The sequence below is a fragment of the Lupinus angustifolius genome, chromosome LG11 (genome assembly GCF_001865875.1).
Source record: "Lupinus angustifolius cultivar Tanjil chromosome LG11, LupAngTanjil_v1.0, whole genome shotgun sequence".
In the NCBI taxonomy this organism is placed as follows: Eukaryota; Viridiplantae; Streptophyta; class Magnoliopsida; order Fabales; family Fabaceae; genus Lupinus; species Lupinus angustifolius.
This window is the reverse complement of record NC_032019.1, coordinates 1,272,291-1,299,312: the sequence shown is the minus strand read 5'-3', so window position 1 is coordinate 1,299,312 and position 27,022 is coordinate 1,272,291. Positions and strand designations below refer to the sequence as shown.

The 27,022-nt window shown below is 32.7% G+C and overlaps 5 protein-coding genes across 6 annotated transcripts; 3 read left to right on the top strand and 2 right to left on the bottom strand.

Moving 5' to 3' along the window:
• Window positions 6,119-8,705, top strand: LOC109361098 (probable tyrosine-protein phosphatase At1g05000). The gene is made up of 5 exons (XM_019606417.1): window positions 6,119-6,398; window positions 6,513-6,606; window positions 8,047-8,104; window positions 8,191-8,234; window positions 8,331-8,705. The coding sequence occupies exons 1-5, from the start codon at window positions 6,154-6,156 to the stop codon at window positions 8,514-8,516; spliced, it is 627 nt and encodes a 208-aa protein (XP_019461962.1). The 5' UTR covers window positions 6,119-6,153; the 3' UTR covers window positions 8,517-8,705.
• On the top strand, window positions 10,845-14,914 carry LOC109361096. Its single transcript, XM_019606414.1, has 8 exons — window positions 10,845-11,452; window positions 12,175-12,324; window positions 12,431-12,577; window positions 12,912-13,106; window positions 13,198-13,374; window positions 13,672-13,750; window positions 13,802-14,201; window positions 14,304-14,914. Exons 1-8 carry the CDS (start codon window positions 10,906-10,908, stop codon window positions 14,910-14,912), a joined length of 2,304 nt encoding a protein of 767 aa, XP_019461959.1. The 5' UTR covers window positions 10,845-10,905; the 3' UTR covers window positions 14,913-14,914.
• LOC109361097 (1-aminocyclopropane-1-carboxylate oxidase-like) lies at window positions 15,349-16,966 on the bottom strand. The gene is made up of 4 exons (XM_019606416.1): window positions 16,809-16,966; window positions 16,479-16,705; window positions 15,948-16,281; window positions 15,349-15,800 (listed from the first exon to the last, which is right to left on the bottom strand). The coding sequence occupies exons 1-4, from the start codon at window positions 16,911-16,913 to the stop codon at window positions 15,534-15,536; spliced, it is 933 nt and encodes a 310-aa protein (XP_019461961.1). The 5' UTR covers window positions 16,914-16,966; the 3' UTR covers window positions 15,349-15,533.
• Window positions 21,145-23,474, bottom strand: LOC109360608 (glucan endo-1,3-beta-glucosidase 14-like). 2 transcript variants are annotated; one of them, XR_002109190.1, is made up of 3 exons: window positions 21,993-23,474; window positions 21,296-21,468; window positions 21,145-21,262 (listed from the first exon to the last, which is right to left on the bottom strand). XR_002109190.1 is itself a non-coding variant. In XM_019605629.1 (2 exons), the coding sequence occupies exons 1-2, from the start codon at window positions 23,470-23,472 to the stop codon at window positions 21,425-21,427; spliced, it is 1,524 nt and encodes a 507-aa protein (XP_019461174.1). In that variant the 5' UTR covers window positions 23,473-23,474; the 3' UTR covers window positions 21,146-21,424. The 2 variants fall into 2 exon arrangements, 1 of the variants encoding a protein (XP_019461174.1); XM_019605629.1 differs by having other exon boundaries at window positions 21,146-21,468.
• Window positions 24,348-26,874, top strand: LOC109360609 (small ubiquitin-related modifier 1-like). Its single transcript, XM_019605630.1, has 3 exons — window positions 24,348-24,508; window positions 26,327-26,476; window positions 26,568-26,874. The coding sequence occupies exons 1-3, from the start codon at window positions 24,419-24,421 to the stop codon at window positions 26,634-26,636; spliced, it is 309 nt and encodes a 102-aa protein (XP_019461175.1). The 5' UTR covers window positions 24,348-24,418; the 3' UTR covers window positions 26,637-26,874.

Below are 27,022 nucleotides of genomic sequence, written 5' to 3'. Positions count from 1 at the left end.
ATTTTTAAAGCATTTCATGAAACCCTCAAAACCTGGTGTGTACTTTATTGCATGTGTATAGAAAACTGGTATGCAGTGGTGTGCCATGTGAGTTTTTATTGCCAAATAATATATAGCTATACTGATACAGTGATACTGGTATAGATTTCAAACAAGGCCTACAAAAAGATAAAGGTAAATTTTACACTAAGCATGTAAAAATTGAATGGATTACAATGCATAAAATAAGTGGAAAAGCAAAGTGTGATAAAATGTCATTTAAATGATATGACTTTAATTGTTCTTGTTAATTACCAACCATTGAACTTGAAGGTATATATGATGAGACCCACATCCAAAAAGTCAAAATCGAATTTTAAACTATAGCCATTCATGCTGACATTAGAACCACTGTATATCAATCAACATGAATCTGCACTTACAAATTACAATGCCTCAACCAAGTAATGTAAAATATTGGTAATTTATTGAGTTGTAAAATAGAAGTAAGAGAAAAAAGATAGACATGGTTATTAGGCCTGATTAATTAGTTGGTTTAATTAGAAATTTTGATTAAAATAACCAATTAATTGATTGGTAAGTGTAAAATAGTACTAATATAAATATTTATAAACCTCGAAATTATTGATTATCACTAATTTCAGAAACCTATCAATATTTTTAAATATAAGGTTTTTGATGATGGGAGGATAAAGGATAAACTGTTTCAAAGTAATGCATTTACGTCGGGAAAAATATTTTCTAATCAATCCCGATTAATACTTTATTTTTATCAAAGAATTGACTAATTTAAAAATCACATTGTGACTTTGTGAAATACACTACGTATAATTTTGACAGTTTAGCAAGTGAAACTTATTTCTCCTTTCTAAGGAACAAAAAAATTACGATGGGTAGGTTAATTAATAAGAGTACCCACAATGATAATAAAAAAGAGTGAGATCCACTTACTCAAAGAATAAGTTTTTTAAACTTATTTTCTACTTTAGTTATCCATTTTATGGATATCTAATGGTTTAGATCTAGTCACTATTTCAAACCATTAGATTTCCCTAGAATTGATGACTAGGACGAAGAGTAAGTTGTTCATAACAAAATAAACACGTTTTTTTGTCCATGTTCACCACAAGATGACTCCTTCTTGCTCTTATTTCACAGTAAGCTAAATAAACACTATTCTTAAAGTTGTGAGTCAAGAAAAAATTGTTACAAGAGAAATATAAGTTGATTTTGACTTGAGTGTTTAAGTTATTGAAAAATGTAAATAAATATAAAACAATCAATTAAATCCATTTAAGAATGAAAAATATGTTACACCATGAATGCTAAATAAAGACTAATAAATTTATTGATGGCACTAAAATAACAACAATGATAACAGATAATTAAAATATAATAGAAATAGAGGAGAATCTTTTTGTTGCACTTTCTGGCTTTACAAAAGAGAAAGATAAATAATAATAAAAAAACCAAAGCTGGTTTGTATGTGGCGTAGAGCCCTCGAATTACTGAGCAGTGACCACCGTCCATTTAGTCCTTATTATTATTTGGTTTTATTTTTATTTTTTATTTTCCACTTTAGCAAAGTACAAAAGGGATTCATCATTCCTGTACCAGCATATTCCTCCGAATGTTCTATTTTCCTCTATAGTATAACCCCTTTCCAAGACATTGTCATTAATCCATTAAATAATAAAGTCATTATAAAGTTTTTATGAGGGTAACATGATTATAAAGTATTTCAATGTTGTTACACAGGCACACATAAGCAAAATCTTATTTTTTTAGACAGATCTTGTTTATTTTAACTTTCTAATATCCTGGTTAAATTGTTTTTTGAAGTTGATTTATGTTTATTTAATTTTTGGTGAAATTGTTTAAAGGAACTTTGGTAATATACTATTTTGTATAAAAAAATTAACACATTCTTTATAACTTGACCATTTATTGCACATTGTCTTTAATATATATTTTGAAAAAAATATATTTGTTAATTGTTATGACTTACGTTAAGAGAATTAGATTTTTGAATTTTTTATATCCCAACTCGATAGATATTACATGTCCCGAATAATATCTCACTCAATATCCCAAACTAATTAGAATGAGATTTTTTATTAATTTTTACTTTTAAAAATATTTTTCTATTTCACGTGTCAATGTATCATTAGTTTAGGAGATGAAGTGATTACTTGCATAGACACATCCTAGTAGCTGTGATTACTTGTGAATCTATTGACCTGGTGGGCCTATTACTATTTTCTCCTCATTGAATTTTAGTTTAGTTGTGATCTTTCCTCTTTATGTAACCACTAAAACGAGAAGGGTTTTTTGTGTGCAGAGTGTGCAAAAGAATAGGTTTCTCACCTTCCTCATACATGTAACAAAAATATATTTAAGTGTGTAAATATCACAAGTAGCATTGTTTCAATATAAGAATATTATTTTATCTACTAAATCTATTTTGGTAATTTCATGTGAATTATTCTCGGGTTTATATAATCAAATCAGCTTACTTAGCACAAGTAGAAAATGATATCTCGACTAAGATGATCTTCTTAATAGGTATTGGATTAGTTTCACTCTTATAACTTTATATAGAAAGCATTGAGAGGGAGATTGACTACTAAGGAGGAACTTCAAAGAAAGTAAATTGTTAGTGAGCTAGATTTGAACTATGTTTTATGCATGAAACAAGTAGTGTCACTTGATCATCTATCTTAAGCTTGCCCTTTTACATCTTCAATGTAGAAATATATGATTCAACTCTTGGTTATAGGTTCTCTTCTTCTCTCTAACTCTATTTCTGATCTTCTAGTGATACACAGTTCTTATTATAAAGCACCAAAAGGTAAAAAGTGCTGGAGAATGTTTTGGTTCGTTGTGGTGTGGTTGATTTGACTTATGAGAAATAATGTAATTTTCTTTAATAAAGAGGTTAATTATACCTAGGTGTTAGACTTGATCTAGATTCAGTCATAGACTTGATTTTGTTCTATTAGTCGTCCATATATTTTTACTTTTGCATATTAGTGATTGATTGATGTTTTGTATTTGGGTTAGCACTCATTATGCCTTGTTATTGAAATTTTGGCTTATAAAAAATTTTCATGCGAGATAAGAAAAATTATTTTTTTTACTAATTTTGTCAAAATAATATATGATCAAAATTGTCAATACTCAATCAAACTAAATCAGTTCTCCTTTCCACTCAAATTGATCAAGTAGATTATTAAAATCTCATTTATCATAAATAAAATTTTAAAAACATTTCCAAAATAGGACAAAGACAAAAATATCAAAATGATGTTAAAAAATAGTAATATTTTGGTACATCGAAAATAAAAGAAACATAACTAAAAGATAGGGCAAAGGTCAATTTGCAGGATGTTGGACGCTCTTGAAAGTAACGTGTTCCAAGAAATTGAAGAGACGTTGGGTTTCAAACTAAATTTAGCCAAAAAATTAGCCAACATGTTACGCTCTTTAAATGTATGTTGCATAAGCATTTCTTAATTCCTGTTAAGAAACTCAAATATGTTTTGCAGAACTTGTCCCATGTAGTGCATGCGAGTCTAAATCTTCCCAATGGCCTTAAGGCAATTATTTTCAAGAGTAACAACACTATTACCATTGTTCCAAGCCAACTGAAGAAATTCCTCTATAGCAAGTAACTCTGCCAAGATGGGAGACCCAATTTCAAACTTACTAACTAGATAATCAATATTCTTCATGATTGCGGATATAGCTCCTTCGACTCCAATTGTTTGATCACAGGTAAGACAACGATCATCAACATTTAGCTTCACCCAACCAGCCTTAGAATGACACCAATAAATATTAATCAAGCTAGGCTACTTTAGTGAAAAAAAATACTTAGAGTATCAATCTCTATAGTATTGATGAACATTTGTAGAGACAATGGATATATCCCATGATAGAACATGTGATTTACATGAAAGACTAATATATTTAGAGGAGTTGTTCATAATTAATATGATTGAAGTATTTGTTTCCAAATTAATAACAAAGAAGTTGATGCCTATAAAATAAGAGAATAATGTATATTTTGGTATAAGGAGATATATTATCTCTTTTGATCATTAAATTTTTTGTAACATATGAAGAAAATAAGTTATTTCTTGATATTAGAAAATACTTTATTCTCATAAAATAAATAAAGAAGTTGATTAATTTCCCTTTTGAATCTTCTTTAATTTGCAGTTTTGTACGGCGATTTATACATTTTAATGACAATACATGTGCTAAACTGCTAATATGTACTGATATTAGAGATTTTTTTTATTTCTTTAGTTGAAAATTACTTAGGTTGATATTTTTTTAATCAATTTTTATAATAAATTAAGGGATTAAACTAAGTGCACATTTATAAGTTAGCTAAATAAGATGTATATAATACTCTTATGAATCAAACTTGCATCTTTTGTAAACCCGTGAGTCGTTTTTTTATAGAAAAGTTGCACGTACCACAGAGAATTAAAAATGCAAGGCCAATGATGCATACATTATTATCTTGTGATTAATCAGCAATAAAATATATTGATATTGAAACCATTTTATATGTTCCATTTAAAAGTACCTACATTTTGATGCTTGTTGATAAAATGAGAATTTTGTATGGTATATTTTTAAAATGAATAAATTATTTGAGTTAATAAATTGTATTAATTCTAGTTGATAAAATGAACCCAACAACTTGTGAATTTCATTTCGGTTGAATTGGCAACTAAGGGATATATTCAATGTTCAAAAAAACCGTTAATTAAGGACAAAAAAAAAGATCACATGTCACCTCATGTTACTTAAAAATGGGTGGACATCTGCTATTTCGTATCACTCAGTGAGTTACTGTTCGTGATTATTCAGAAAAATATTAAAATTTTAATGTAAATATATTTTTTCAACCAATCACAATTAATAGTATATAGATTGATACACTTTATGAGACAAGAGATATATTCTCCTTAAAAATGTAACTCATAAAAAGAAAACCATATATTGATTATTACCGAATACCATCATGATCACATGTCATCTCATGTTACTTAAATGTTTACGAAAACCTTTTCGTGAAAAGTAGAATTTTCCATAAATAAATTAATAAAAAAGCCTTTGGTCCATGACTTAGGCAATACAAGCATTGATGGAAATAAATGGAGAGGAAAGATACTAAATCTCATTACTTTAATTCTATATAATGATATTAAATGGAATTAATGCAATTTTTATTATGTCTATTTTTGTGAAAAAATATTGTACGATCCATAAAAAGAATAATTTAATTTATAGCATATGATCAACAATTTAGACATATCAAGATTGTTGATCCAGGATCATATAAAAAATTTCATATTTTTTTTATCATTTTGAAGTAACTGGATATAAAATTCATTATTCACCCATCCTCAATAAAATATTAAAAATTCTTATTTGACTTGCATATAATCATTCAATTAAGTGTTAGTGGCGAACAAAAATCCTCTTTGTACAGGAGAAAAGAGTTTTTCTATTTACTTTTCTTTCATAACAATGTCATCCCATTATATAAATAAAATAATAAAGGAAAATGATATATCCTCATACTATATATTCCTACTAATAATTATTCTACTCACTACTCACGATAAGATAACATGTATCACAATAAGATGACTTATATCACACTAAAATACTTTTTTATGGGTAAAAGGACTAGTAAAGATATAACAATGCTAATTATATAAAATGATAAAAATGTGGCAAGTCTCTTTGGGATTCTTGCTATGTTCACCCCTGAAATGTGTATATAAATAGGTTAAGCTAGAACTCTCTCTTTCACTTTAACTGTCTAACCCACTTAACTCAAAGTAACCTTAGCTTCTTTTTTCTGTTTTTATCAATCTTCCATTTTGTTCTTTCAAAATAGCCATCAAGCTTGAGAGAAGAGAGAAGGGTACTAATACTACTACAACAACTACTACTAATAATATTCGAAAGGCAAAGTCAATAGTATCAATAGCAACATAAGGAATATCCTCTTGGATTCCAACCCCTCCCTTTCCCTTGTTTATATTTCCATTATTATTATTTAGTATTATACACAATACATCATTCTTCTCTCTCATTACCTGAGTTTCCAACTAGATATTTGATATGCAAGTTTCAGAAGTTCAACAGCTCCAACTCCAAATTCAACTCCAACATCATCACAACCAAGAGACACCGATGTGCAAGAAGATCCAAGTACAAGAAGATGAGAACAGCAAGGTGGTGGAAGGTGATGATTTCCTCATTCCACCTCTCAATTTCGCCATGGTTGATAATGGCATTTTCCGTTCAGGTTTCCCTGAACCGGTTAACTTCTCCTTCCTCCAAACTCTTCGTCTCCGTTCCATTATGTATGTATATATTCATTACTCTCAATCACCCCTCTTTTGTTTTTATACAAAACCAATTCTTTTTCCTTATGTTAATTCTTTTCCTATTCCTATTCCTTATTCGTTTTTGTTTAGATATCTGTGTCCTGAACCGTACCCAGAGACCAACTTGGAGTTCCTTAAGTCAAACGGGATCAAGCTTTATCACTTTGGAATTGAGGGTCATAAGGTATCTACCTACACATCTGATCTATGTCTTTAACCCTTCTTTATTGTGTTATTGGGAGTTGATTTTGTGAGAATTTATTTGACTACTATAGCATAATCCTATTCATATACGAGTAGATCGTGTACCTCTTTGATCTCAGATTGAATGCACTTATTCTTTGGTTAGAGGGACCCAGCCACACGTAAAACATAACTTAATGGAGCTACCCATCAAAAGCTTCATAGTCATAGCTAGGTTAAGAGTTAAGACACACCTATTTTGTTAATCACACAGTGATCAAATGTTAGACACTAACCTGAGGAGCTTAAACATGAACCTTAGCATATCATTAAGCGCATAACATGAATCTTAATATACCATTAATCACACACTTGTTGTAAGGATGGTTGTTTTCATTATTATTTCCTCAACTGGTTTTCTTCCTGCTATTATTGCTTGATTCTTTGGATCTAACTCTGTAAAATGTCCCAAGTTTATATAGGGGTTTTGAAATAATTTATATTCTTGTTTCCAAAATTTTGCTAGCTAATTTATCATCACAGCTTTTCAGGTATTATTATATTATTCTCATGCCATTGTTGGTCTCGTTACTGCTACTGATTAGATGCACTGTTGTTTGAGCATATTTTTGTCTAGAAGAGTTTTCTTCAACAGCTACATTATTTTTATACCTATTTTTTCACACCGTAGTCATTTATCTCTTTCTCGTATACTTTATAATCTCTTTTATCTACACGATTTCTCTTAAGTACATGAATTTTTTTCCTGCTATAAAACATTTTCCTCTCTTCAAATATCCTCAATAAATGTGCATGGCTAAAGTAGACCAACTTTAGACTGTGGAACTCATGGACTATGGAATCCAAGCTGGCATTTGAATTCTTTTCCTTGTTTTATCTAAAATGTTCAGAAATCAGAATCATTTGTTCTTGTGAATAATTAATGGATTGGAGATCATTGATTATGCTTGCTGTCTGTATATGGGATCATTGTGTGGAAATGTCAAAAACTGATCCTGTTCATGCACAAAGTTCCTCTCTAATAATGCAAGTATAAGGTCAAGAAAGGGGCAGAATAAAAATCATGATAAACCCTAGGAAAGGCAAGTTGTTAGTATTAAAGAAAAACAAATGGTAAAAGTGGGTAGAATCTTTCATTAATCCACTTGGAAATGGAATCTTATTACTATGTTGAATCAATATAGTGAATACTTCGTCCTGTATGTTATTATTGAATTACTAGTAATTTTGGAGCAAAGTTTGTTTTCTGTCAAGGAAAACTAGGAGAAGCAGTATTTCATTGAAATCATCATTGATTATAATATTCTAGTTTACCTTCTATTCCTCAATAAATGGAACTTTTATATACTTTATGTTGTTGGCATACCAAGTTTTTGATCATGTGAAATTGTATTTAACCTTATGAAATTTGTGCATACAGGAGCCTTTCGTAAACATCCCAGAGGACACAATCCGTGAAGCACTAAAAGTTCTCCTTGGTAGAACACTAAAACTCTTCACTTTTATCTTAACGACTCCTTTTGTTGGTAATAATAATTTTTGGTGATTGGAATAATTAATGCAGATGTGAGGAACCACCCTGTTATTATTCACTGCAAACGGGGAAAGGTAAGTTTTTTTGTCATATTTCTAATATGTAACTAATAAGATGTTTTCTTTGCTAAAGTATGTGACATTGTTCTCTTAATTTCTTTCAATGTGCAGCACCGAACAGGTTGTTTAGTAGGATGCTATAGAAAAATGCAAAAATGGTGTTTGTCATCTGTGTTTGATGAATACCAACGCTTTGCAGCTGCAAAAGCAAGAGTTTCAGATCAGAGGTTTGTAGAGTTGTTTGATATTTCCAGCATGAAGCATTTGCCTATATCATTTTCATGTTTGAAGAGGTAACTAATCAACCAAGTTATAATATATGCTAAGTTGGGTTTCTACACTATAGCTTGTGAAAAGGGATCCTAGGTTCTGTTTGGCCTTGGAATAATAAATAGGAAAAGTTGATGAACTCCTTCAATGCATTACAGCAGCAAAGGAATAAAATTCATCTTCTCCAATTTCTAGAATAAGAAAATATGAGATATATATATATATATATATATATATAGTATCATAGAGCAATGTCTGTATTTGTATCTTGTGTTATATATGATTATGCCCTATCCCCTACGAGGCCCTTATGGTGTGCCTCACTTTTGTTGTATTATATTTTTCTTTCTTTGCTGCTACTTATGGATGAAGATGATATGTCCTAAACGATATCTCACCTCATGTCCCAAACCAATCAAAGTGTTCTATTTTATTACTTTTAAAATATTTTTTTTATTCACGTGTCAATATATGATTGGTTTGAGACAAAGAGTGAGCAGCAACTTATTTATATGAGCAACGAGTGTGATCATATATATATGTCTTGAATTTTTTGTCTCCAGGCTCGGAGAAATTTAAGGAGGGTATTAAAGAGTTGTTTGTGTACCTAAAAATCTTGGTGGTTGTCATGGAGAGAAACTAATTATAAAATTTATTTGCTAGATTGTTATTGTTTATTTATTTATAAGTAATCGTGTGTTGGTAAAGCATTGCAATGCGTGCCTGTGTATAACATGGGAGTTATTTTTGGCCATATTTATATATGTTTTATGTTTCTATAATGCGTGTAAATATACCATGTCACTTAGCATAAATAATAGCATGGAAAAATTATGCACCTTTTATTAAAGTCTGTGAATTGTGACTCCAATTCATTAACAAAACCATAGTCGCGCCTAAATTTTTACCATTTTTATCATAAAAAAATGAGGGAATGCTGTTATACCTCTCGAAGGGACTTGTTAATTTAATAAGCATACATATATTCCTCTAATTCTATTATACACAAGAGTTAAAGTATTGGACAGTTAAAATTAAGCTATTTTTGGTCAAATAAATTATATCCATACCAAACTTTGAAAAATGGTAAACCAAAATTAGAACGAAAGGATTAAGTTTTTTCCAAACAGAAATAGCCTAAACAAAAATTAGTGGAGACAGGTTACAATAAACTCGCCATACTAAAATTGGAACTGATAGAAACTTACGAACTTTTCTTCTCTATATTAATGACTGTCAAAATGTTTTTTACAAAAATGTGTACAAATGGTAAATATTTGCTAAAGAAAAAAATAAGTTGATGAAAAGATTATTATATGCTTACTGAATAATTCTTCTATTCCCAGTTTAATTTGACAGGTGTAAAGAAATGAACTAGTTTTTTCTTTTTTTTTTTCCTCTAAATTTCTATGTTGACTAAGCTATATTATATTCTTTTGACAAATGAATTGATTTTTTTTATACTTGGGTTCTTTTATAGATTGGATTAAAACTCAGAAATGCTTTGAAATGGCAATGGTTGGTGAATAAAAGGGTACTACGATAAACCATGGTGTATGAACCTCTTTCAGAAGCGATTTTACCATTTGGCATGTGAAACACGTGAATAAGAAAGGAAAATGATTTTTGTACAACAAAATACATTTTCTTATAAATGAAGTTGTATTTTATCATTTACTTTTCTTCCATTACGTATATATCCAAATTTGAGCGTTGATCGACAAGGAATAATTCTTTTTGCACTAAAGAGCATTACTTTGATTTTGCGTGGCTTCCTATAAAGTAATGATGCATACTAACACCACTGGAAACAAGACGGTGTATAAAATCTTCATTTTTAGTTTATATCTATAATTACCTGTTATATCGTTGTTAGTATGTTAGTATTATGTTGTGGGTGAGACTCGCATTCTTTCTTGATGTTGATGGTGGGACTCAAACCCACAACCTCTTGCGTTCCATCCCTTACGACCATAATCTTTACTATCAGACTACTAGCTTATGACGCCCGGCCTGGATTGCTAAGTACATAGTGCAAAAGCTAAAAAAAGGTAATAGCAGCTTTAAATTTAAACTGATAAAAAGAAAGAAGATAGCAGAAAATGTTTTACACGATTTGGTAGTATAGTTTTATTTTCTTCTTGCCATCACTGGTGCAGTTCCAAAAGCTTATCCAACTTAACAATATAATCTTCAAGTATATATAACGTCAATTTTTACACTTAATATATTCTTCCCTTGTCATTTAAATAAAGTGATCATAATAAGTTGAAAAGTTTAAAATGCTTGCAAATTACACTATATGTATATATGTTACTGAATATCTATAATAACCTATATATAGCTAGAGTAACACTACTACACCATGCAACATTTTAATAAATACTAGTAGTCTTCAATCTTCACTTCAACAACTATGTCTGGAGATGGCGTTGACGAAATTCTCTATCCTCCTAAGGATAACAATATTGTACCTGATTATCTAACAGAGTACACATTTGAAGGTAGATGGGACAAGGTTATAGACATGTACAATGATTCCCCAGAGGTACACACAGCTATGATAAGCAAAACTGAGGGCACTGCATTGCATATGGCTGTAGATTTATACGAAGAAGAAGTTGTTGCAAAGGTTGTAGATGCAATGATAAGACATGGAACGGTGTATAAGGCTCTAACCAAGGCGAATGAGCTAGGAGATACACCTCTTCACGTTGCTGCATCAAGGGGTTTTGCAAAAATATGTAAGTGTATTATAGGAGGGAATAATGAGAGGATAGATTTGATGAGTGAGAAGAATAAGATGGGTGAGACACCTTTGTTTCAAGCTGCAATTAATTGGCAAAAACAAGCATTCGCGTATCTTTCTCAGGTTTCGAGAGATAGTGTTGTTTTGGCACATCTTGTAAGGGAGAGTGATGGAGATAGTATTCTTCATTGTGCCATCGAGAGAGAATATTTTGGTAAGGTTACTTGCTTTTTCATAATGGTTGCTACACATTATAGTTCACTACCATTATCTCTTCTATATTCTCCTTAAGGCATAGTTCAAAATTTAGTTATGTTGATTTGATAACACTTTTTGTAGTACTGTTGTGACACTGGATTTATTTGTCAACAATGGGCTTTACAGAATATAATGGTTTTTTCAGATGTGTGACCATGAAAGTAAGTTTCTATTGAAAAAAGTTAGAAGAAAAATAATTATCTCACTTTTCAATGATATTGTTTTAAGAGTAGTAATTATATGACTTTTTATAATAGGCGTCACTTGTCCATATATAGTATTTTTGTTTGTTTCATATCAACAGTTCACAGTTATTTTAATAATAGGGTCAAAATCAAAAGTTTGGAAGTTTATGAATAGAATCTTATCAAAAAAATGTTTTAGTAACCAAAATCAAATGAGTTTTGACAAACAAAAAATCTTATCATAAAAAATATTTGGTTGGTAGATATAAAACTTAGTTTCCTAATTTATTTGAGTATAGAGAAAATAGTATCTGTCTGTCAGCTAAGTAATTATTCATGCATGGTGATTTCTACGTATGCATGCACAGCTAATAATTACTAAATGTCCCTACTCAATCCTCTTCATTATACGGAATGAACTAAAGAAAATATTAAAACAAGTTATATTTTTCTAGACAAGTTATTTTGTTTATCTGATATATTTGTGCAACAGATTTGGCAGTCATAATATTGCGTTATTATGATTTCCTAAGCACACATACCAACAAGGAGGGTTTCACTCCTCTCAAAGTGCTTGCTACTAGGCCTTCTGCATTCAGAAGCTCAAGCAATCTTTCATGGTGGAAGTTAATCCTCTACCAATGTAAGTAATTCAATGCATCTTATGGATCGATAAGCATTGAATAACTTGATATGGAACAACTACAATAAACATTTTCTATTTGGAAATTTTGTTTCTCATGCTAAAGGTACACTTGTTGCACCATTGGAGCCTGAAAGTAAAATGAGGGGGCATTTGAGAAAGATGGACAAGCTTTTATCTCATAAAATGAACTTCCCAGAGAACTATGCCACGCTCTACATGTTGGTTTCAAAATCGTTAAGTTTTTTCATAGGTATGTATGTAAATAGATTCTCATGTTCATCTTCTCTTTTTCAGTTTTTTTGTTGCATTATGTTACCAATTTACTGTTCATTAGTACCTACTTGGCTACTTAAACAGTTAAATTGATGAAACACGTTTTGTGCATCACTTTTTCTTTCTCTTTTCACTGGAAATAAAATAAATAAATAATACTTTATACTAAGAACGTATATCAAAGGCATGAATCAATAGCTTCTTTCAAAAAAGAAATACATATAAAATATTTAACGTTTAATTTCATCAAATGATGAAAGTGTTCTTATGGAGGGAGGGTATTGCATGCAAACACCTCTTTTTTGTGGCAGGGAAAATGCCTTGGGAAGAGAAGAAGCCAGACACAGAAAACCCAAGAAGCAATGAACATAGTAAATGCTTAAATATTGAAGTTTCTGAACTAGTATCAAAAAATCAAAAGGTTGGATTTTTCCCACAAAATTATACTACAATTCAACAATTTGTGAGATCTGTATACGTACATATTCTTGGCCTTTCAGGAGTAGGTATGTGTTCTCTTTGGTAGCAATTGAATTGATCCTATATGTCCAAACCAAAATGGTTTACCATATATATAGTTACTCTTATTTTATTCAGAGTTAAAGACCATTAAGAAGATGAAGAAGAACCACAAATGGAGTGAGCAATTGTTGAAGGCACTAATGCAAAGACCTTATTCAGCATTCACTGGAGCTGGGGGTCTACCAGAAACAGCTGATTCCAGCGTTGACGATGAAATGCTTAAACAATTTAGCAGATGGAACAAGAAACAAGGTACATTACATATATACTCAGATATTACATTACAAAATTACATGCATGGTTCATGTATACTACTTTTCTTGGTGCATTTGATGTAGTGAAACTAATGTGATTATGATTCACCCGTCTTTAAATCCTTTTACCAAATTGGTTTCAACTTGTTTTGTGATTGCTTAATTTCATTATTCTTTCAGAATCTGTCAGTGCACAACCACTGTATAATTGTTTTTTATTCAATCACAATGTGTGTTTCACACTCAACTCAGATCAATTGCTTACTTATTGAGTTTTCATGATTGAATTTTCAAGGTCATCCCGGAACGTTGGCAACACAAGAAAGCATCCCAACAGAGGCAGAAACTCCAAGTGAAGCAAGTAAACCAGAGAAGTTGGAAGAAGAAGAAGAAGAAGAGAAGAAGGTTTTAACAAAGACAGTGAGGGATGACAAAGATGGCATTGCATATAAAATGGAAATCACAAAGAATGGAACTGAAGCTAAAGAAGAAGTTGACCTAAAGGAGACACCATTTTTGGTTGCAGCAAGATATGGCATAGTTGAAATGGTACATGAAATACTAAATGAAATACCAAGTGCAATTCATAACACTAACAAAAAGAAGGAAAATGTATTGCTGGTTGCAGTGAAAAATAGGCAACCCCTTGTTATTGATACAATAAGAATGAGAATGAAAACAGAAGTTTGGAATAACTTACTTTTAGCAGTGGATGATGATGAGAACACCATGTTGCACTTGGCAGCACAGGCACTAGGCAAAGATATGCCTTGGCAGATAGCTGGTTCTGCCTTACAAATGGTTTGGGACATAAAGTGGTTTCAGGTATATATATATATATACAAAGACATCTACATTTGTTAACATATACTCCCTTTTCTTTATGACCCTATATGTTGATACTGCTTATATTCTACTTTGGAGCAGTATATAAAAAGCCTTGTGCCACAACACTTCTACTTTAGAAACAATATACATAACAAAACAGCTGGGGAAATCTTCAAGGAATCACACAAAGATCTTGTAGCTGATAGTGGTGAGTGGCTGAAGGATACATCAGAGTCTTGCTCTGTTGTGTCTGGTCTAGTTGCTGGTGTTTCCTTTGCTGCAGCCAGTTCTATCCCTGGTGGCACCAATGATGAAGGTAGACCTGCATTAGAAGGCAAGACTGCATTTGATGTATTTGCTATTTCTTCACTAATTGGACTTTGCTTCTCAGTCACTGGACTCATAATGTTCCTTGCTATACTCACTTCTCGAAAAGAGGCCCGAGATTTTCGAAGAGATTTGCCACTCAAACTTCTTATTGGCTTAAGTTCTCTTTTTGTATCCATTGCTTCTATGTTCGTTTCTTTCTGCAGTGGCCATATATTTATGCTTAATAACAAATACAGGACTTTCCTAATCCCCATTTATGCATCCACTTGCTTGCCTGTGTGTTTCTATGCCATAGCACAGTTTCCACTATACTTTGATCTCATAATTGGTATTTTAACCAAGGTGCCCAAGGGATCTAACAAAGGAGACAGTTTATAGTATGTCACTGTTGGTTGTGCTGTTATGTTTTTGGTTCCAACTTATATTTTGAGTGTTATAGTCATTTGTATTATGAGCTTTGGCAAAAAATTTGAGCTGTTGATTTTTTGTGTTATGGTTTTGTGATGTTTCACATTTGTATTTAAGCAGAGGTTTCTGCATCTTTTGTGTAACCATACATTTTGATTTTAACTTAATGTGATGGTGCATATTTAATTTTTGTGTCACATGTAGATGATGTCATATTATAGTTAGGTTGGTTAAGTGCAGCAAGAGTATGTGAGAATTTCTTGTAAACATTAATTTTTACTCCATTTTACCCTCTCTACCAACAGTTTTTTTAAGCACTTCTTTGCCTTCAAATAGCATATTGCCATATTGTTTGAAAATCTACTAGACCCAACAAAGATATGGAGAAACTAACAACAAAAATAGCATACTACTATAAAATCTTGGTTATTTACTGAAGTACAAGTAATTAGCAATCAAAACCCCACTGAAATAAGAATTTTCATAATCAAGAAATCAACATTTCCTGGCTTAATTTTTTTCTCTCTTTGACCATTCCAATTATTTATGCAGTAGAAAAGCTCCAATACAGCTTTTGTAATTGGAAGTAAACTAATATGAGTTGACAGCCTTCATGGCTTCAAATCTTGGTTCCTTAGCCTGGAACTTCAACCCTGCATAGAGCCTCATGTAGTCTTCAAACACAAATTTTGGATAAACCTGACTTTTGTCCTCTGCTCCTATTTCCAACAATGCTGGTGCAGGGTAAATAACAGCATCACTGCCAGGGTTGTAGAAAGAGGCTATGGACATTCTGGTTCCATCAGTTTGAGCAATCACGCGGTGCTCCACACTCTTGTACCTCCCATTAGTAATTACCTGTTTTCACCCGAAAAAATGTTGGTTAAGAAGAATAATCATAACCACATTTGTAGAGTTCTGTATTAGCCATATTTGGGTTAATTGTGCTGAACATTGCATAACCATGCAATTTACGACATCGCGATAATAGTACAGAGAATTTACCTCAAGCTGGTCACCAAGGTTAACAACAATGGAGTGGCGCATCGGGGGCACATCCACCCACTGACCATCTTTGAGAAGCTGAAGGCCACTGACCTTGTCATCTTGCAACAGAAGGATAATCCCACCGGCATCAGTATGCGCACGAAGACCCTTCACTAGTTCTGGTTTCGGACAAGGAGGGTAGTTAGCAACCTTTGTGCCAAAAGTTGGACCCCTTGATCCATAGAAGGCCTTCTTGAGGTACCCCTTCTCTAATCCAAGAATTTCACATAAAAGGTCTAGCAGCTCCTCTGCTAGTATCTCTAACTTTTGTGCAAAATCCTTCATCACCTTTCTGCATTATTACCTCAACTAGTTCAGATTATGCATCTTTAGCAACAATATAGTAAAATATTCAATGTCATGCATTTGTATCTTAGTTTTTTTTCCATATACAATACTCGAACCCGAGACCTTCCTTAAGGGGAATCAAGCATGTACTACTTAAACTAACACCCGTTATTTTGTATCTTAGTTTTTAATTAGTCTAACCTGTACTCTAAGGTGAGATCAGGGATTTCAGAGATGTTGGACTCTGGAAGATGGCGCATGAAGAAGGTGCTCTCCCAATCCATGTCTTTAACTTCATCTTGGAGACCCTCTAAGCCTTTCATTGTTATTATCTCCTTGAACTTTTGCTCCATGCATTTCCTATAATGCTCTTTTGTTAACCTTTCTACAGTATCCAAAAGTTCAAGGGGTATCCCATGATTCACCAACTACAATAAAAACAACATGATTAGTTAGTGCAGTTAAAACTTAACATAAACAGCATGAACAAAATACTAGGATGCAAAACAATCTACTATGTTTGTGAAGTACCTCAAAAAATCCCCAGTTCTCACAAGCATCATTAATTTTCTCAAGTATAACCTTTCTCTCTTCACCATTTACCTTCTCCAAGTTGATCACAGGGAAGTTCTCCATTTTCTCAAGTATAACTTTAATAACCTTAGTTTGTATTTTGTTATGCAAATAAATTAGTAAGGTGGGTATGTGCTATTTATAGGAATTCATAATATATTAAAATAATAAGCATCATATGCATAGTTAATTACTTAGGACTATGATGAACATTTCAAATAATATTTGATTAGGTTTAGGCATCATGATGAATCATATGCATGCGTATTAATTACTTAGGCCATTATGTCAAAATCAAATTACGTGATTGAATTCTCTACTCTGGCATTGGTTAGACTCATCTGGAAGGTAACCCCACAATCATTTACTGTAAGTGATTTCTTAGAAGCTAATGCAATTCTAATTATATTCAATAGTGCATCTGAGCCTACCATCCTTTGAATTATAAGTGACCCATTATTAGTTATTTTCCTTTTGTCGTGGATCAAACTATCAAAAGTTTGAATTCAACAGAACTCACGATCAAAATGTTGAATTCAATGTGCAATCATATCAGTATCAATCCACGCCGATTAAAGTGTCAATTAAACAACAACAACACCAAAAAGTGAGATAGTGCATTATTACATTATGAATTTTTATATAATTAATATATCACTTATAATTCATTTGTCGTGAATGATTAAATATAAATGTAAGATGATATAAAAATTATAAAGATTTAGTTGAGCACCGATTTTAACCTTATAAAGATTTAGTTGCCTTGGTAATATGTATAAAGATATATTGTCATCTCTTTGATTATTTTGACCTTTGCTAAAATATAATTAGTTTTCTTATGGCTGCTTTTGGATGAAAATAAAAATAATTTTTGAAGTTACTTTCAGGCGTTTCAAATTATTTGACAATTTAATTATTCAGATTATTTTATGTAATCATAATAATTCTAAAGCTTTTTCAAGGTGGAAATAAAAATAATTTTGAAGTTTACTTTTAGCCATTCAAATTAAATGACAAATTAAATATTAAGATTATTTTATAATTTGAACCAAATAAAATATAACATATTGTTGATAAATTTATTCATATGTGAAACTAAAACTTAATTGTTGTACATAATACAAAGATATAAAATCAAATTTCAATTTCATAGTTTTCCATGAAGGGCATCAAACACTTAGACATAACCAAAAACAATTAGCTTAATACATGTTCTAACTTCTAATGATTATCGTTTTATAGAAAACTTAATAAATGGATGTTTTAGTAATGAATATTTTGAAAATCTTTAAATTGATAAACAGTTTAATAATTGTTCTAATGCATTAATTAAAAAGTTAAGAACCTATTAAATAGAAATAACAATGTGATGCAATTATTTAATTAATATTAGTCTCTAATTAAGATATGAGTTATACTAGATAGTTCATTTTTTTTAATAAAATTTTCACTTTCCCAAAAAATGTGGAATAAATGATTGCCACTTCTATTGCTTCAATGGATCATGGCCTTTCTCCTTGTGGACTGGTGGCACAGGCGTTGTATCATAGCCCGTTTTAATTTAGTTTCAACCATTTTCTGTCGTTTATGTTATTAGAATATATCAAATTATCCCACAGTTATTATATAAATAATGGTTTGATACAGAGAATATCATTATTATATATTATATTTATTAGAGTATTTTAAAAGATCTATTAGAATTGATATTATTTTATTTTATGATGTATCTAAAAAACACAATATCATCGTATCAGTATTCATACTACCATCGATATGATTTATTATTTTGAACGTTCATTTTTTTTTTCTCATTCTATATCTTAACCATATAATTTCAACTTATAAGCTTGATTGTTTTTTTTGGCTATGCCATTTAACACCTTGCTCACTTGCTTGTTACTTAATATGTCCTCTTTCCCCATTTTGTTAAATTGGATTATTTTTTTGGACAAAATAAAAATTGTGGTAGCTCATATTCATTTATTTATGAATATTTTCCTCGATTCTATCCATAATTTTTACCCTCTACGCTTTATGATTTCCCATACTCCCCCTTCTTCTGCCCATTGTTATGACAATCGGATCGTACTGGACGGTCCGATCAGTTTGACTACTAACTATACTTTAAAAAACAAAAAGGAGGATATTTAAATTTGAACTCCAAAATATTAGTTTCCAACTCAAAAAGTCTTATTCACAAGTCACTACATTGTCTGTGTTGTTTCAAAAAAGAGATACATTATACTAAGGCTACGTGTGCTATTTGAAAAAAGAGATACGCAACCACTAACGGTATAATGAGTTTTTCTAGAGTATCATTTCGTTATTATAATTTATATTTAATAATAATTGACTTTTAAACATATAATATAAATAAATGATAAATAATATATTGATTGTGTATAAATTTTTGGACTGATTATATATAAATTCATATTATAAATATCACATTCTTTATATATAACCTTCCCTACTGGCACTTAGATAAGGTCATATGTGTGTTATAGAATTTAAAACTTGTATTATTTGGTTAAGTCTTAGATAAAAAATCCGACACGAAAAGTAAGCACATATTTAATTATCTGATTCTGGCAGAATCTGAAAGCAGCAAAGGCAGAAGATTAGATCTAAGATCTGAATGTTTGTGTGATAAGGGAAATGCAAGGGTGGATATTGGAGTATTGTGTATAATGCCCAATGTGATCATCCTCTTCAATATTAACTATTCTACCATGTCATGTGGGCACTGCCATCAACTTTGTCATCTCATATTGGCATAAGATAATGCCCATAAATGAATCTCTCCAATTACTGTGTCGTACAAACCATGTGACTTGGTGGTAAATGACAATTTGGGGTTGCATGGGCCACACAGAATTTGTCTCCTTTTCAGCGTTTCTTTTCTAAATTAATCATATTCTTTGTAACATTGTTTTTCTGTTTCGTACGAGTATCGTCGCATTTGAAACAATCTTATCCGAGCGCGGAACACCCCCATAGGTAGGTGATGCTAACTTTCTCAGCATTTATTTTTTCCATCCACAAAACTCGAACCCGAGATCTTACTTAAGAGGAATGAAACATATATTAGTTGAACTAAAATCCGTTGGTTAACATTGTTAAATTAGAATGAGGATGATAAAAGTATTTTTTATATATCTATTTTAAATAAGTAAAGTACAAATCCAAAACAAAAAATAAAAGATGAATGAAGGAGACCATGATAGAAGTCCTCGATGTTTAATTGGCAGAGTTCCATGATGTTAAATGATCTAAAGGTTATAAGAACTTGTATAGAGGATATTTTATGTCAATGAGATTAGGTCATCATATGTGTGCATCATCACCCAATAAAAGAGTTTTTGCACAAACTAGAAGGTGATGATGCACCCACTAATGTTACACGTGAGTGTTCCTATTCCAACTAGATAATAAAATGTTCTGAAACGTTACCACTATTCCAAGAAAAACTAGCATAGCCGCTTCATAATGGCATAGGATGACTATGTGAACATTCAGTCACATGGGTGGGGATAAAAAGGCAAAACTTTACTATAGTATTATACAAAGAATATAACGTGCACTTTATGAATGTCATGTAGTATAATGCGGAGAATGTCATGTAGTATTAATTTATTGACAATTTTTTAATGTCTTTCATAATTGTTGCCATTTGGCTACTGCAACAGGCTGAATATGCACTATTACAGCACATTGACGTATTCATTTTACTTTTGATCCCCCTCAACAAAAATATACCAAGAAACAACATCTTTTGTTGTTGAAGAAAGTAAACTATCTTTAGACTTTAAAATATGGGAGAAGTATCTTTAATGGATTGGGTTTGAGATGTTCCATATTCGTTGTATGAATGAATAAATAAATTGATTAATACAACATTCAGTAGCAAAGTGCAAAAGAAACTGTGCAATCATTAAAATTGCAAGCAGGAACAATTAGCATCTTTCAACGGTCCTTAAGCCACTTTAAGAGCTTTCTGTTTTCACTTGGGGTGATAGGGCATCAAGTTACCCATAATTTTTTATTTATTGTAATCAGATTATTCAATTCAAAGCTTGACTCTTCTTAGTTTTTGGTTCTTAAGAATCAGATCCAACCAAAATAAAATACCTGAACTATGGCATGGAATTAAAAGGAAGAGCTTAAAGTCTGAAAAGGTGTTTAGATTGAAAATCCCCTGACTCTACTCTATTTGCAAGTATTCCATTCAACATGGATATCATTTTTCAGTTCCAAATTTCATCTAAAATGGAAGTGATCACCACTTATAGTTCATCGCATGGCTATTACACCATTCTTAAATGAGCAAAGAATAACACTAATAGTCAAGAAATGAAGTCCATTGCAAAATAAACTTAAATACAAGGTTTCCAAAGTTAATTTAGCTACTCCAAGTGGATGACAAGTACATATTTAACTACTACAATCTAGAACCCCAAAATAAATAATATTGAAACTGTTCAGCAACAACTACAATAAATAACTCATCTACTCTCATGCTTTAAATGGAACCATATCAACTCAATACTTCTTCAGGTCATGCATCATTTTCAGCTTTCATTATCCCCAGTAGGAAATTCACAGGTACCATACTCTGCACACAAAAATAAATCCTTTGGTAAATGATCCACACATCAAAGCAAATATTGAACTATGTTCATAGTTCCCATTTCCCAAAGGCAATTGTTGGAATCCAATGTGACAACTGTATCTTTGACTAATTGACTCTGTCTTTATTTACGTTACCCAATTTTCAACTATTAGCACTTTCTACTACTTTCATAGTGTTTAACTAGGCCGTTGTATTTACTATATAACAATAATGAAAGTAATGGCCCCCCAACACTCTACCCAATAAAGTCATGCCACGACACTGTCAGAAAAGATTCCCCCAATCACGTGCCTCTTTCCCGCCACAGTAAACTGTCTTATCGAGTCACACACTGAGTAGAATAACAAACTTAGAGTAATAGTCTTGGGTTGGACTCTCCTAATATACTTATCATGTCGTTCAGCAATGCACTCGGCCGTTCATGTTAGCAATATTAGGTTAAAATATTCTAATCTACGCATCTAGCAGAAACCAAGTAGTAGTTGAACAAAGAAAATGGGACTCACTGGGTTGCTGTGTGACTACGTAAGATGTGCCTCCGAAATAGCAACTTCCACCCGCGCGAGCTTTCTTCTGGTAATAACTGTTGAAAGCGAACGATGCATGTGCAACCACCGTGTTAGGATCGTAACACGTGGCACCCTTCTGGATCGAACGGCAATCAGCACCTCCCTCACCACAAGCGAAATCTAGAGCAGCTTGCAGCTTCTCCTTATCCGCATCAGGGTTAGCCACGCACCAAGTGTTCCCAGTAGTACTCTTCGAAACACCTGGGACCACCGGAGACGGCGGCGCCTCCTGCCTCTGGCCTCCACTCGCCGGAGATGGGTGGTCATGGTAGTCCTTAAGCCCCTCCGTCGTAAACGGAATGTCGTAAACCTTTCTCTCGTCGGGGTAAAACATTCCGAAATTTCTTTCTGATGTGGGCCCGGGCTTTTGGTTTTCATTGAAAAGGGCGAATAAATAAACGGTGAGATCTGCGTTGGGTCTCAATGGGGTCCCACCATTGGTCAAGATCTTACGGACGAGATTGCCGTTGTAGGCTGCAGCGTTATCTACGCTGGCACCCACTTCATTATTATCACCCTTGGATGGCCACCCTGTCTCCGTTACAACTATCTTAACGTCGTTATATTTCAAACCGTCAAGTGCTGCAAAAACGGCGTCGATTTGAGCGTCAAAAAGGTTGAAATACCTCAACCCGTTACCCGGATCCACCACACCAGCGTTATCACGAAAAACCGCGTACTCCAAGGGAATGACGTCAGCATTAGACTCATAAGCAAAGAAAGGGTATACATTAACCATGAGGTAGGACCCAGTCTGACGTATGAAATCCAGCATGGGTTTAAAAACGGGTTCAACGAGTTCGGGTCGGAACGACCCGGACGAGGAAGGGTAAGAGTTTTGAAGAGCAGAGAGTGCAATAGGGGAAGAAACCTTGATATCATTGTGAAGATTGTGTTTGATGAGAGCTTGGTAGATATTTTTCATGGCGGGAACGAGGAACTTAGTGGTGTTATGTGGGTCCACAAAGACTTCATTTCCAACAGCAATGGATTCGATTTGAGTGTGAGGGTGATAAGCGAGAACGTTTTGTTGGACCCATGAGTTTGCAAAGGAAGGTGCTTTAGCTGCTGCGAAGAGTTGTTGGTTAGGAAGGTCGACAGTGACTTTGATACCGGAGCCTGAGAGTGCATGGAGGACTGAAGGGTCGGTGTCGTAGACCTTGACACGTGTCAGACCGTGGGCTTTGAGGAGCTGAACTACTTTAACTGCAGAAGGGAGGTTATTGGCAATGCGACCGTAGTTGATTCCAATGGAACCAGCGTGTGAGAGAGTGATGAGAGTGAGGAAGAGGAAGAGAATGAAGAGCTTCATCATGCTCTCTGGTTCTCGGTTTGTGAGTGTGTTGGAAGATAGAGAGGTGTGGTAATGTTTTATGGGGAATGTGTGTTTGTGTGAGATGTGTCTGTTTGTGAACATGGAAGTAGTAGTATGAACCAGACTGTCCCCGATATTTATTTTCTAATGTCTCAAATTAATCATAGCCCGATCTCCATCAAATAATATCAAAAAAATATTTTTTAATTTTTTATATTTCTTTTTAAGTATACGTCAATTTTTAATTAATTTGACATATAACAAAGTAGGACAAGTGATCTTTACAAGAAATTTTGATGGAAAGAACAGGAGAGATGGAGAGGGGACCCACTTTAAGGGACGAGTAATTATAGGACCACTAATACATCCATCACCTTATCGTGCGCACCAACTTGTACTGCCTCAACCTGCTTAGGCTTAGTTATACCATGTTGGAGAAGAATTACTGCTTTGTAAATTGCACAACATACATATTTCATGTTTCCAAACACAACCATTTTTATTAATTCGGATTTTCCTGCTTTTTCTATAAGTACATTACAACAATGTTATTTTGAGGGAGTTGTGAGAAAAAATGTATGGAGATTGGGGACAACTAAAATTAAAAGATACTAGGAAAATAATTAAGAAATGGTAGAGATGAAACATAAAAGTATTGTCTCCTTTCAATATAGTGCACCATAGTTTTTTTAATGAACAATGCACCCGATAATTAATTAAAGTGATTAATTTTATTATGAAGGTATTAACAAGGTCCCCATATTTAGATCATGGTGTGTGTTTATAATGTAAATGAATAATAATCATATAATATATTTCAACTCCTTTATCAAACTCTAGAAAGGAAATACCCGACATTAGAAAAGGTCAGGCTTTTCTTTACCATAAAACAGATTTGATACGATGGGCTCAGATCTCGAGCCCAATATCGAAGATCCAGGCCCGTTAGTGATGAGCGAATCAAATATAAAAGCGAATGAGAAAAGATAGAAACAAAATCACAATAACTATAAAACCCTAACCTTTCCGATATAGACGAAGAACAACGATGTCAGGTTCCATTCCCAATACGCAGTCTGAGGAAGATAAGAAACCCAATGATACTTCCGGACACATCAATCTCAAGGTCAAAGGCCAGGTTTGTTTCTTTCTCCCAATTTTTCTTGCTCAATCTTCTATTCGATATATATCTTTTTGCATTTTTTCTTATTTATTTATTTATAATTTTAGTATATGCATATATTTTGTCATAATTGAGGAGTTAGTAGTATTTATTCTATATATATTTAGTATGACACGTTCTTCATGATAATTTTGTATTATCAGTGTTCCTTTCTTTTAATTATCTCTAATTAAAATCCGAGTCATGTCTTTAGACTAGAGTTATTGTGAATGTAATGGCTGCATTGCTTTTTTGCCATCGCTTTTATTTGTTATTGATGAATTTATGACCCTTTGGCTTCTGTTTGGAATACATGTGACACGTTTCTGTTTTTTATTTAACTCTTGTACTTATATCAAATGTCATGCTTGATATATTAGTGATATAAGTGTCATATTCAAATATAAGGTGTGGGTAACTCATTTGACTTCTTTCTTTTTTATTTCGTTTTTTTCTTTCTCAAAGATTTTTAATCCTTGGAATATTAATTTCTAAATTAGTATACAATAAATAAGCGTTGTGTAGATTTAAACCCAAGATGTTTGTGTGGAACCCAACATTGATACTACTTTGCTTTAGCCTTGGTTAATGTACTTGGTATTGTATTGCCTATTATGCCTCCAAAAGGCACATTTTCGTGTTTTTCCATGTTCAAAACCTGGTTGAATGATCTATGATACATACGTTTGACATTGATTTTTTTATTGAAGAACCTTATTTCGATGAAGACTTTTTGTCCCACTTTATTATGCAAATTTTGTTTTTCAAATATCTTTTCCTTTCATATATGCTGCATTGTCACTGCCTTAGTATTTAACAACAGCCGACCACCCACCCCACAATAAAGAGTTTTTTTTATCAAGTTGTAGTCAGTGTTGTCGATGACGGATGGCGGCCCATGGTGGTTGCCTAAATATGGACCAAACATAAACTGCATTTCAGAATATATATATATATAAACTGCAATCCAAAGAAAATTGAATATTAGTTTTAAAATAAATAATATAACAGTTAATAAAAATAAAGAAAAAGGAAAACGAAGATGCAACAGATGACAACGGGCAGGTGACAACAACAACAACGTCAGGCGACAACGATGATACTAACGGCAGAGGCAGAAACTGGTCGTAGACTGTAGAGATGGCAGAGAGGGGAAGTTTTTCTAAAAATAAAGAGGAATTAGGGTTTAACCCAGAATTGGGCCTAAAAACCTGACCCGATCTGCTATTTATTTCAACAAACCTACGTAGAATAGCCCATTTACATTGAGTTCCGCCTTTTCTGCCTTGGCGCTTCCATTGCCATGGCGCCACTTTCGTGTAAATTGCGGACAAGGCCACATGGCAGATTTTTTAAATAGCTAATAGCGGCTGGCTAGAAAACGCCATGTCCATCTGCCATGGTGGGGCCATGGCAGCTATTTAACAACACTGGTTGTAGTGCTGCATCACTCGCTACCTTTTAGCTTCTCATCGTTTAAGTCAAATCTCATGTCAATATGGTTGCATAAAGGCATAATAGGACCTTGCGAGATTCCAAAAGAACTGAGTTCCCTTCGTTTCCCTTTTTGATAACATTGAAGGTAATATTGGCCTTCCAAGCAAAGCTTGATGCCCCTGTACTTTTTAAATTCAATGGCTTGAATTGTAATTTGTAACATTGTTATAATTTTGATGATTTTGGTACAATACTATAAGTTAATTGAATTAAATTTGACCCATTCAAGTATTTCTTACATTTGTACTTTTAATTATGATGAGCACTTGATCTAAGATTAACTTTATTTGGTTTCAGGATGGAAATGAAGTATTCTTCAGGATCAAAAGAAACACTCAACTCAAGAAGCTGATGAATGCTTACTGTGATCGTCAGTCTGTTGACTTAAATTCAATTGCCTTCTTATTTGATGGTCGCCGTCTCCGTGCTGAACAGACTCCTGATGAGGTTTGTCTTTTATCACCTTGACTGTTTCTTGATGCTGGGAAACATATATAACCATATATCATAACCCTTTTTTATGTAAATATTGCTTCAGCTGGAGATGGAGGACGGGGATGAGATTGATGCCATGTTGCACCAAACTGGTGGAGCCCCAATAGCTTGATCTCTTTCAGTTGGTTCTTGTGAAAACTTTGACTTGATACATAAGATAGTGTAGTTACTTTGATTGATGTGACCTATGGATTTGCATTATGAGAATTGTAATAGGCATCTTCATTGCAGACCTATTTTTGGGGTGATAAATCTTGCATTCTCTTCAGGGTTTTGTCAAGTTATAACCCGTATGAAATCTGGAATCTTAAGATAATGTCTCTGTCCATGAATGTAGTAGACTATAATGTTGCCTACTCTATTAGAGCTATTTATGAATGTTTAGAGCAAATTATAAAAGGATACCCAAGTTAATAGAAGCATAATTGGTATTTAGGTGGTAAATTATCAATGTGATCTAGGTGTTTCACACTTGTTTAGAAGAAAAAAATGTCACTG

Coding starts and splice junctions, on each gene's coding strand:
- LOC109361096 (XM_019606414.1), top strand. CDS start 10,906: ATGTCTGGAGATGGCGTTGACGAAATTCTCTATCCTCCTAAGGATAAC. Junction 11,453..12,174: donor CATCGAGAGAGAATATTTTG/GTAAGGTTACTT, acceptor TTTGTGCAACAG/ATTTGGCAGTCATAATATTG. Junction 13,751..13,801: donor GAAGCAAGTAAACCAGAGAA/GTTGGAAGAAGA, acceptor AAAGACAGTGAG/GGATGACAAAGATGGCATTG.
- LOC109360609 (XM_019605630.1), top strand. CDS start 24,419: ATGTCAGGTTCCATTCCCAATACGCAGTCTGAGGAAGATAAGAAACCC. Junction 24,509..26,326: donor ATCTCAAGGTCAAAGGCCAG/GTTTGTTTCTTT, acceptor ATTTGGTTTCAG/GATGGAAATGAAGTATTCTT. Junction 26,477..26,567: donor CTGAACAGACTCCTGATGAG/GTTTGTCTTTTA, acceptor ATATTGCTTCAG/CTGGAGATGGAGGACGGGGA.
- LOC109361097 (XM_019606416.1), bottom strand. CDS start 16,913: ATGGAGAACTTCCCTGTGATCAACTTGGAGAAGGTAAATGGTGAAGAG. Junction 16,282..16,478: donor GATCTCACCTTAGAGTACAG/GTTAGACTAATT, acceptor GTAATAATGCAG/AAAGGTGATGAAGGATTTTG. Junction 15,801..15,947: donor ACCTTGGTGACCAGCTTGAG/GTAAATTCTCTG, acceptor GGGTGAAAACAG/GTAATTACTAATGGGAGGTA.
- LOC109361098 (XM_019606417.1), top strand. CDS start 6,154: ATGCAAGTTTCAGAAGTTCAACAGCTCCAACTCCAAATTCAACTCCAA. Junction 6,607..8,046: donor TTGGAATTGAGGGTCATAAG/GTATCTACCTAC, acceptor TTGTGCATACAG/GAGCCTTTCGTAAACATCCC. Junction 8,235..8,330: donor TTCACTGCAAACGGGGAAAG/GTAAGTTTTTTT, acceptor TTCAATGTGCAG/CACCGAACAGGTTGTTTAGT.
- LOC109360608 (XM_019605629.1), bottom strand. CDS start 23,472: ATGTTCACAAACAGACACATCTCACACAAACACACATTCCCCATAAAA. Junction 21,469..21,992: donor CGTAGTCACACAGCAACCCA/GTGAGTCCCATT, acceptor TTTTGTGTGCAG/AGTATGGTACCTGTGAATTT.